We start from the raw sequence: 11,017 nt of genomic DNA, 5'->3' as shown, positions 1-11,017 counted from the left end.
GTCACCGGAGCGTTGCGAGAAGCGGGAAAGGCGGCGGAAGGTGAGTATATAATGATTTTTAATTTTTTTTATTATTTTTAACATTAGATCTTTTTACTATTGACGCTGCATAGGCAGCATCAATAGTAAAAACTTGGTCACACGGGGTTAATAGCGGCGGTAATGGAGTGAGTTACCCGCAGCATAACACGGTCCGTTACCGCTGGCATTAACCCTGTGTGAGCGGTGACTGCGGGGAGTATGGAGCGGGCGCCGGGCACTGACTGCAGGGGAGTAGGGAGGGACTAATCGGACTGTGGCCGTCACTGATTGGTCGCGGCAGCCATGACAGGCAGCTGGCGAGACCAATCAGCGACTTGGATTCCATGACAGAGGCCGCGACCAATGAATATCTGTGACAGACAGACAGAAGTGACCCTTAGACAATTATATAGTAGATAGATATATATATATACACTGTATATATGTTTTCAGGAATATTTGAGCCCATGGATCCATTATATGTCTATTTTGCAAGGTTGCGAGAAAAAAACCGCAGTACGGATGCCATACGGATTACATACGGAGGATGACATGCGTAAAATACGCAGCCACACCCTGCCTATGGATGACATACGGATCACTGTTTTGGGTTCATTTCTGCGTATTACGCCTGTAAAAAACGGACCGTATTTCCCTACGCTGAGTGTGACGCCGGCCTTAGTTTGTATGTATTTTGTGCTTGTATTTTGTATGTAACCCCTTCTCATGTACCGCACGATGGAATCACTGGTGCTATATAAATAATAATAATAACACAGTGCATTTTCTCCTGTTACTCTTGTGAAAATAAAAAATTTGGAGCTAAAGCAACATTTTCGTGGAAAAAAGTTAAATTTCCATTTATTCCTTCCACATTGCTTTAATTCCAGTGAAACCCTTAAAGGGTTAATAAACTTATTGAATGTTGTTTTGAGCATTTTGAGGAGTACAGTTTTTAAAATAGTGTTACTTTTGGGTATTTTCTGTCACAAAATCACTGCAAATGTGAGGTGGTCCCTAAAAAAAATTGGTTTTGTAAATTTTGTTAGAAAAATTAGGAAATGCTGATAAATTTTAAACCCTTCTAACTTCCTAACAAAAAAAATTATGTTTAAAAAATTGTTGATGCAAAGTAGATACTGTATGTGGGCTTATTATTTTTTCCCATTTTCCAGTACATTGTACGGTAGGTAACATGGATGTGTCACTCAAAGCTCCAACTCATCTAATACGGTGACGTGGACAGGAAAATAACAAAAGAAGGTGAGGAAAAAACGAAAGAGCAAAGATGAACCATGGAAGGGGTTAATGCCCACTATACCCGTGCAGGGAGTGGCGTTTACACCTGTGGACTCCGGTGCGGGTGATAACTACAGAAGTGGGGACGTGTGCGCTGGTCTCTCGCCGCCGCAGTACCCGGCACAGCCGCCGGCACTCAGGACCGGAGCGTGCAGCGGCTGCATGTAATTCTATGCTGCTGACGCTCCTCTCCCGAGTGCCGGCGGCAGTGCCGGGTATTGATGCGAGTTTCTCACATTGTACTCGCAATTGTGACACCAGCGTAATGTAAAAAAAACCGGACCAGCTACTGAACATATGAACGAGGCCTTATGTGAGGCGCCCTGAACTCTGCATCCCCGTGACCCAGCACAATACCACCACTCAGACCGCAGCCTCCCAGCAGCACCTGGCACGCATGCGCAGCCCATCACTCTAGCTTCTGTGACCGTGCACTATAGCCCTGAGCCTCAGTGTGCCGCCTCCGTGTAGAAGGTGCATACATCCTTTATCTGCGCCAGGCGCAGCGCTGTGGGCCCCGCTCACTGCTCGTAGCACCGAAGGGTTCTCACGGCCTCGTTACCACGGCAACGCGGTTCCTGGCGGAGCCTCAAGTGCCAGAGGAAGTGACGACGGGGGATTGGCTGTTGTTGGGACACGTGACCCGTCGGGCTGCAGCATAGACAGTGTTGTGACAGTCGGGAGACAGTGAGGAGGTGGTGGGGTCAGCGGGTGACAGCAGGCGGCTGTGCGGACCCTCGCTGACAAGTTGATGAGTGGAGGCTCCCGACTCCTCTGTAACTTCCCATGTCCCAGGGGGGCGCTCATGGTCCGGGCAGTGGCCCTTCGCAGTGAGGCCAGGGGGAGAGGAGGACAGGCGGGGGCCCCACAGTGCCGGGCAGGGGAGATGGTGCAGCGGATCGAGCCTTGGGAAGGCATTGGGCAGAGGCTGGCTTACATGTAGCGGGAGGGGAGACGATGCCGGGAGAGGGAGGATGGCAGTGGGATTAGCCGGGTGGGGGAAGCGGGGCCGGGGCACCGAGGTTAGCACCGAGGATAGCACCGAGGTTGGCGGGCGGCGGGGTTACCCCGAGGGGCGGCACTGAGGCCCTGTGACCGATCCTTCCAGCCGCCAGTGACCCGATTGATCGGCGCCCTTGCTGATCGCTTATTGATTAACTGGAGTGACAATGTGTCAGCTGTGACCTGGCGGGGAGGAGGAGGAGGGGGCAGGAATCAGCTGTGCGGATGGCAGGGTCCGCCTTGTAGGCACTAACCAGACGAGCAGCGTCTGGCGGTGACCCTATCGGGTGCGTCACCCGCCGATCGCACAGCCCGCGGCTCCCCTGTCTGTGTGTGATGAGCGCTGCCCGCAGTGTATAAATAGGCTGGGAAGGGGCAGTGTGGGCACAGGGGGCAGCTGTCTGCTGGGCACAGGCCTGCACCGATGTGCGACTGCTCCTAACAAAAGTGCCCCCCACAGAGGAGGAGGAGGACGAGCCGGCATGAAGGCCTCCTGTGACACCGCCGAGAGGATGAAGCCAGACAGAGGTAATCAGCATTGTCTGCGGCTGGCGAGGAGGCTCCCCTGCTCCAGCACTGTCTGGGCTCTGGGCCCCCAACCCTACTACTCCTCTTGTCTCTGTGCCCCCCAGGATTTCTCTCCCCCCAGTATTGATGTCTCTGTGCCCCCCATCCCTAGTACTCTTGTCTCTATGCCCCCTGAGTATTGTCTCTGTGCCCCCAAACCCCCAGTATTGTTGTTGTCCCTGTGCCCCCCAGTATTTCTCTCCCCTCAGTACTCCTCTTGTCTGTGCCCCCCAGTATTTCTCTCCCACCAATACTCTTGTCTTTGTTCCCCCAGTATTGTTGTTGTCTCTGTGCCCCCCTCTCCCCATATTGCTCTCGTCTCTGTGCCCCCAGTACTCATCTTGTCTGTATGCCCCCTTGTCCTAATAGTGCTCCCCCAAGTACTGCCCTACTCTATACTGTGCCCCCTTCTCCCAACATTGCTCTTGTCTGTGTGCCCCCCCCCAGTATTGTTGTTGTCTTTGGGCCCCCTTTTCTTAATATTGCTCTCCCCCAGTACTCCTCTACTCTCTGTGCTCCCCCCAGTATTTTTCCCATCTGTGTCCCCCTCCTCAGTATTGCTCTAGTCTCAGTGCCCCCCTATGCTTGCTGTCTCTATGCCCCCCCCCTTTTTCCCAGTATTGCTCGCCTTTGTGCTCCAGCCCCCCTATATGGTTGCTGTCCTTGTGCCCCCCCATTCCCTTCTCTGTAGCATTGCTCCTGTCTGTGTGCCTTTCTCCCCAGAATTGCTCTTGTCTCTGTGCCCCCCGGTTCTCCGGGTCTGTATGTGGTCTGGCAGTCGCACACTTCCCCCGGCTGATCCTGTGCCTATGAGCTTACAGTCAGCTGGACATGGCAGCATTAGTGGTGCACGTCTACACCTGCTGCCATGTGAGTCAGTGGCATCTGGGTGCTGGGCACCTAGTACATGGGCACGGTCTCCTGCCTGGGCCTTCATCCTTCCCTTTGTCTCCACTCCTGACTGTGCACAGTGTACAGTAATGGTTTATGACTCCATTGTAGTCCCACATTATCTCCTGCTGTCCCTTCCTGTGGATAGAATGTCACCTAACATGAAGGACAGCGTATACATATATACATGGCTATATCCTCCTTGTATGCGATGTACCCCGATCCCCAGTACGGTGTCGCGGTAGCAGTGTCTGGCTTTGTCCTGTGGCTTGTATACCTCAAGCGTTTATTATGTATTTTTGTTTATTGTAAATAAGCTTTCTTTGTCTTTTCCACATTAAACACAAACAATGGTGCAGCAGCAGACCCCAGTGTGACTGTCTGGGCTGGTGCAGTGCTATGTCTGTACACCCCCAGATTTCAGCCTGTAACTCTGGGCACACATTGTAATGATTAGTGTCAGTGCAGGTTCCCCAGAACAGTCGGGCTTTTCTTTATAGGGTGTCGGGTTACTTGTGATTGAGATGCCAGGCAGGGAAGAGTTAAGCCAATGAATAGCTGAGCTGGCAGGTTGTGTAGTATTCTGAGGAGCAGCTGATCTGTACAAAAGCAAGCTTGTCTTGGGTGGAATATAGATCCTATTACAGCCTGAAGAGTTGTATCTCCCCAAGCTTCCACTCCAGAAATAACCCGGTGTTTACACTGGAGCGGCTCCTGTGCCCGGATCACGGAGTGGACTGTTATATGGCAGCACACAATGGCTCGTGACCACTTTATCAGCGCTGGTATAGCTTGGTTTTGTGCGATCTTTCTATCCGGAGCACTGCAGTCAGACTCCCTTTGTCTGTGCTGCATTCCATCACATAATGGTGTTTAGGACATTGGTTATGAGTAAATGAAAATAGACAGAACTGACAGCATTAAAGAAATGTTACATCCCAGTGTGAATATTTATGCACCATTCGTTTTATTGTCTTGTAGGACGTGTCGCTCAGCAATAAGTGCAGGCTTTTTGCTGTCCAGTTGTGCTGCAGCCCAGCGTCTCCTCTGGACTTATTCAGAGGAACTTATTAATAGTGTCGCTCTATAAATATTCCGGGTAACATGACCAGAACATGTAAACTTCCTTACCTAATAATTCTGGCCTATATTAGGCAGCGGTTGATATTAGGCTGGCCTACCTTGGCTCGCTTTGGTGAGGTTGTGCATTCACTCTTTTTGTCTGTTTAGACGAGCCAATTTCGTCCTGTTAACGAGTGATAAAAAACTATATATTAGATTGGTGGTTGTTTATACAGGGCAAGGAACACTGACGGGAGCAGTGACTGTTCGTACTATTGTTCTGTCCACAAACAACTTCATGTTTTTGGCAAAAGATCCCGTTTACTCAGTGATGTGCTGATTTTTATACCAACCTACACAATCCAATCACTGGCATGTGTACAAGGGCCAATAAAGGTGTTCTTGTGAACGGTAGCACGTTGTTGGCTTGTCTAAATGTCATCTTTGCCTCAAAGAAAAAAATAAAACCTCCATGTGTGCATACCCTTAGAATTGAACATCTGTAATTTTGTCATCAAGCGTTCAGAACTTTCAAAAGCTGAAGGCATTTCTTTGTGTATCCAAGGTTGTATTTATTATTATTATTATTATTATTATTATTGCGCCATTTATTGCATGGCGCTTTACACGTGAGGAGGGGTATATATATATATATAAAAAAAAAAAACAAGTAGAATAATATTAATCAATACAGGTCACGACTGGTACAGGAGGAGCAAAGACCCTGACCACGAGGGCTCACAATCTACAAGGGATGGATGAGGATGCAATAGGTGAGGGTAGAGCTGGTCGTGCAGTGGTTTGGTGGATCGGTGGTTACTGCAGGTTGTAGGCTTGTCGGATGAGGTGGGTCTTCAGGTTCCTTTTGAAGGTTTCCATGGTAGGCGAGAGTCTGATATGTTGTGGTAGAGCGTTCCATAGGAGGGGGGATGCGCGTGTCAATCAATCTAAGACCGGACTGCAATGCACAAACTGGCTTTGGGTCTCCCCACTCCAGGGTGATGGCATCATGTGTGTCTATGAGGCTTTAACGCTCAGATCAGCCTACATGCATTATGGTCTGATCTCGGACCTGTTTGCACCGTAAAGGTTCACTCACACTAACGTATAACAGGGCCGAGTGCTGTGCAATCATTTTTCAGATAGCACTCGGCCCAATGTTATACTATGGGGCAGTGCAGATCAGCGATTATTTCCTCATGCCGATTTGGCATTAGAACAATCACAACATGCTGTGAGTTCATCTGATCGGACCACATGCACCAATGCAAGTCTATGTGTGCATGTGAGACATCGGACTGCACAGGGATGACATAAGCCAAGACCGGCAATGGAGGAAAGGGAGAAATTACCGTACTTTCTCTGTCTCCTCCACATCTGTGCTATGGTTCTCTCATGCGAGAAGATCGGAGCACAGAGGATGAACACTCGTCTCACGTTTGCAGCCAGTGTCTGACTGGGTTGCCAAGGGCCCACCAGTAACACTGACTTTGGGGGGCCAACTATTAACCTGCATACAAATATTACACTACCCTCGTTCACAAACGTCCCTATATCGCTATATAATAATGAACGGGGTAGTTTGGTTAATGAATGATGAGATGCTGCTTTTACTGTACAGAGTGAATCAAGTGAATTATGCTAAGTACTGCCCATACAGTGAGGTTGGGGGCCCATCGGGGGATTCCTATGCTTGTCCTATGGGCCAATCCGAGCCTGTTTGCAGCAGAACAGGAGGCAAGTGTCATTAGCATTTCGCATCTGATGTGATACGCTATTGGGATTCCAGCATAAAATTGATGTTCTTCAGCACAAAGATGGCATTTTATGTGTTTTAAATCATAGCGTCATACAAGATAAGTCGGCTGAAATTATTATTTATTATAGCGCCATTTATTCCATGGCGCTTTACATGTGAGGAGGGGTATACATAATAAAAACAAGTACAATAATCTTGAACAATACAAGTCACAACTGGTACAGGAGGAGAGAGGACCCTGCCCATGAGGACTCACAATCTACAAAGGATGGGTGAGGATACAGTAGGTGAGGGTATAGCTGGTCGTGCAGCGGTTTGGTCGATCGGTGGTTACCGCAGGTTGTAGGCTTGCTGGAAGAGGTGGGTCTTCAGGTTCTTTTTGAAGGTTTCGATGGTAGGCGAGAGTCTGATGTGTTGCGGTAGAGAGTTCCAGAGTAGGGGTGATACGCGAAAGAAATCTTGTATGCGATTGTGGGAAGAGGAGATAAGAGGGGAGTAGAGAAGGAGATCTTGTGAGGATCTGAGGTTGCGTGCAGGAAAGTACCGGGAGACGAGGTCACAGGTGTATGGAGCGACACGGTGGCGCAGTGGTTAGCACAGCAGCCTTGCAGCACTGGAGTCCTGGGTTCTAATTCCACCTTGGACAACATCTGCAAAGAGTTTGTATGTTTTCTCCGTGTTTGCGTGGGTTTCCTCCGGGTTCTCTGGTTTCCTCCCACATTCCAAAGACATACTGATAGGGAATTTAGATTGTGAGCCCCATCGGGCACAACGATGATAATGTGTGCAAACTGTAAAGCGCTGCGTAATATGTTAGCGCTATATAAAAATAAAGATTATTATTATGGAGGACAGAGGTTGTGGATGGCCTTGTATGTCATGGTTAGGCTTTTGTACTGGAGTCTCTGGGTAATGGGGAGCCAGTGAAGGGATTGATAGAGGGGAGAGGCCGGGGAATAGTGGGGGGACAGGTGGATTAGTCGGGCAGCAGAGTTTAGAATAGATTGGAGGGGTGCGAGAGTGTTAGAGGGGAGGCCACAGAGCAGGAGGTTGCAGTAGTCGAGGCGGGAGATGATGAGGGCATGGACTAGGGTTTTTGCAGATTCTTGGTTTAGGAATGTACGGATCCGTGAAATATTTTTGAGTTGAAGGCGGCAGGAAATGGAAAGGGCTTGGATATGCGGTTTGAAGAAGAGATCAGTGTCAAGGATTACCCCGAGGCAGCGAGCTTGTGGGACTGGGGAGAGTGGGCAGCCGTTTACTGTCATGGATAGGTTCGCTGGGGGGGTCGCGTGAGATGGGAGGGGGGGGGGGGGAAAGACAATGAATTCTGTTTTGTCCATGTTAAGTTTTAGAAATCTCTGAAATGTCTGACTTGTATGCAAATTAATTTTTGCGATGATAATTGTTAGTCACTTTTACATGAGTCCATTTTTGCTTTTTCCATATGCATACATATGTGGTGTCTGCTTTCTGAATTTGAGGCAATCATTTGGAGGTTTCCAAACTAAAACCTAGTAAAAATGGGTTGGATTTGGGCCCTGTTACTGCTTTCCATGTACTTTAGCCCTTTTCTGATAAAGTAATATATAAGCGACATATGCTATTTATTGATTTACTAGATGGTGGCCCGATTCTAACGTATCGGGTATTCTAGAATATGCATGCACACGTAGTATATTGCACAGCCCACGTAGTATAATGCACAGCCCACGTAGTATATTGCACAGAGCCACGTAGTATATTGCACAGAGCCACGTAGTATATTGCACAGAGCCACGTAGTATATTGCACAGAGCCACGTAGTATATTGCACAGAGCCACGTAGTATACCGCAAAGAGCCACGTAGTATATTGCCCAGCCACGTATGTCACAGGTTAAAAAAAATAAATAAACATATACTCACTTTCCGAGGGCCTCTTGTAGTCCTGTCGCCTGTGTGCTGTGCACGCGGCAGCTTCCGGTCCCAGGGTTGGTATGAGCGCAGGACCTATGATGATGTCGCTGTCACATGACCGTGACGTCATGGCAGGTCCTTCTCGCATAGCATCCTTAGCACCGGAACCTGCAGGCGCGAGCGCATCGGACTACGGAAGGTGAGAATAGCAGGGTTTTTTTTTTAATTATTTTTAACATTAGATCTTTTTACTATTGATGCTGCATAGGCTGCATCAATAGTAAAAACTTGGTGACACAGGGTTAATAGCGGCGGTAACGGGGTGCGTAACCCGCGGCATAACGCGGTCCGTTACCGCTGGCATTAACCCTGTGTGAGCGGTGACTGACTGACTGGAGGGGAGTATGCGGGCGCCTGGCACTGACTGCAGGGGAGTAGGGAGGGACTAATCAGACTGTGCCCACCGCTGATTGGTCGCGGCAGCCATGACAGGCAGCTGGCGAGACCAATCAGCGACGCGGGATTTCCGTGACGGAAGTTGCCGACAGAAAGACGGAAGTACCCCTTAGACAAATATAAATATATATATATATATAATTTTTTTTTTTTTTGCTCACTTAGGCTAGGTTCACATTTGCGTTCAGGAGGGCTGTGGGTTGCTGCGTTCATCCTCCCTGAAGCTCCGCCCAGGCTTCACCTACTTCTGTATGCATCCTGCGTACCTATCTTTAACATTGGGTACACAGAGACATGCTTTGTATGCGGATGCACCCGCATGTGGTGATTTGGAGCCCTCCTACTCTGCACTCATTACCTGTATTAATTGCACCTGTTTGAACTCATTACCTGTATAAAAGACACCTAAACACAATCACACTCCAACCTCTCCACCATGGCCAAGGCCAAAGACCTGTCTAAGGGTATGTGCACAAGCTGCGGATTTTGCTGCAGATCCGCAGCGGATTGGCAGCAGTTTTCCATGCGTTTACAGTACCATGTAAACCTATGGAAAACAAAATCCGCAGTGCACATGCTGTAGAAAATACCGCGCGCAAACACAGCGTTGTTTATTCCGCAGCATGTCAATTTTTTTGTGCGGATTCCACAGTGGTTTACACCTGCTGCTTAATAGGAATTCGCGCAAGAACCGCGGTAAATCCGCAGTACGGATTTCCTGTGGATTACCAAAATCAGTGCGGAAGAATCCACACACCATTCCGCAATGTGTGCACATAACCTAAAGACACCAGGGACAATAGGCAAGCAGCTTGGTGAAAAGGCAACAATTGTTGGAGCAATTATTAAAAATTATAAGAAACACAAGATGACTGTCAATCTTCCTTGGTCTGGGCTCCATACAAGATCTCATTTTGTGGGGTAAGGATGATTCTGAGAAAGATCAGGCATAGGCCCAAAACTACACAGGAGGACCTGATCAATGACCTGAAGAGAGCTGGGACCACAGTCTCAAACATTAGCGTTAGTAACACACTACGGAGTCATGGATTAAAATCCTACAAGACATGCAAGGTCCGCTGTTCACGCCAGCACATGTCCATGCCCACTTAGTTTACCAATGACTATCTGGATGATCCAGAGGAGGTATGGAAGAAGGTCATGAGGTCAGATGAGACCAAAATAGAACTTTTTGGTATCCACTCCACTCGCCCTGTTTGGAGGAAGAGGGATGAGTACAACTCCCAAGAACACCATCCCAACCGTGAAGCATAATGTAGGCAACCTCATTCTTTGGAGGTACTTTTCTAGAAAGGGGACAGGACGACTGGACTGTATTGAAGGGAAGATGGATGGGGCATATAGCATGAGATTTTGGGCAATAACCTCCTTCCCTCAGTAAGGGCATTGAAGATGGGTCATGGCCGGTTCTTCCAGCATGACAGTGACCTGAAACACAGCCAGAGCAGCTAAGGAGTGGCTTCGTAAGAAGCATTTCAAAGTCCTGGAGTGGATTAGCCAGTCTCCAGACCTGAACCCAATAGAAAATCCTTGGAGGGAGCTGAAACTCAATGTTGCCCAGCGACAGCCCCGAAATCTAAAATTATATGGAGGTGTGGGCCAAAATCTCTACTGCAGTGTGTGCAATCTTGATCAAGAACTGCAGGAAATATCTGATGTCTGTAATGCAAAGAAAGGTTTCTGTACCAAATATTAAGTACTGTTTTTCTATTGTATCAAATAATTATTTCATGCAATAAAATGCAAATTAATTATTTCAAATTCATACAATGTGATTTTTTTCTTTTCTTTTTAAGATTGTCTCTCACAGTTGAAATGTACCTATGATAAAAATTACAGACCTCTCCATTTTTTTGTAAGTGGGAAAACTTGCAAAAGCGTCAGTGTATCAAATACTTATTTTCCCCTAGTAGCGCCGACATAGTCAGTTGTTGGCAGTTATTTCTTGCTCTGCTGCCCTGTAGCTCATGCCAGCAGTACTGCTCAGGTGTTAAGTCGAATACAGGCTTTCGTTGTGGCCTAGCACTGGATGTAGGTAATG

At 48.2% G+C, this 11,017-nt stretch overlaps 1 protein-coding gene across 2 annotated transcripts in view; it reads left to right on the top strand.

Annotated features, from left to right (window-relative positions):
* Positions 1–1,952: 1,952 nt before the first annotated feature.
* The window catches only part of ATOSA (atos homolog A), a 73,775-nt gene continuing 64,710 nt past the window's right edge, over positions 1,953–11,017 (top strand). Inside the window, exon 1 of one of the 2 annotated variants that reach the window (XM_077263763.1) lies at positions 1,953–2,850. In XM_077263763.1, coding sequence (XP_077119878.1) covers positions 2,805–2,850 — 46 coding nt within the window. In that variant the 5' untranslated portion in view covers positions 1,953–2,804. The remainder of the gene's footprint in view (positions 2,851–11,017) is intronic. The other variant, XM_077263764.1, reaches the window with a different exon arrangement.

This window comes from Ranitomeya variabilis, chromosome 5, assembly GCF_051348905.1.
Source record: "Ranitomeya variabilis isolate aRanVar5 chromosome 5, aRanVar5.hap1, whole genome shotgun sequence".
NCBI classification, from domain to species: Eukaryota; Metazoa; Chordata; class Amphibia; order Anura; family Dendrobatidae; genus Ranitomeya; species Ranitomeya variabilis.
This window is presented reverse-complemented; position numbering and strand designations above follow the sequence as displayed.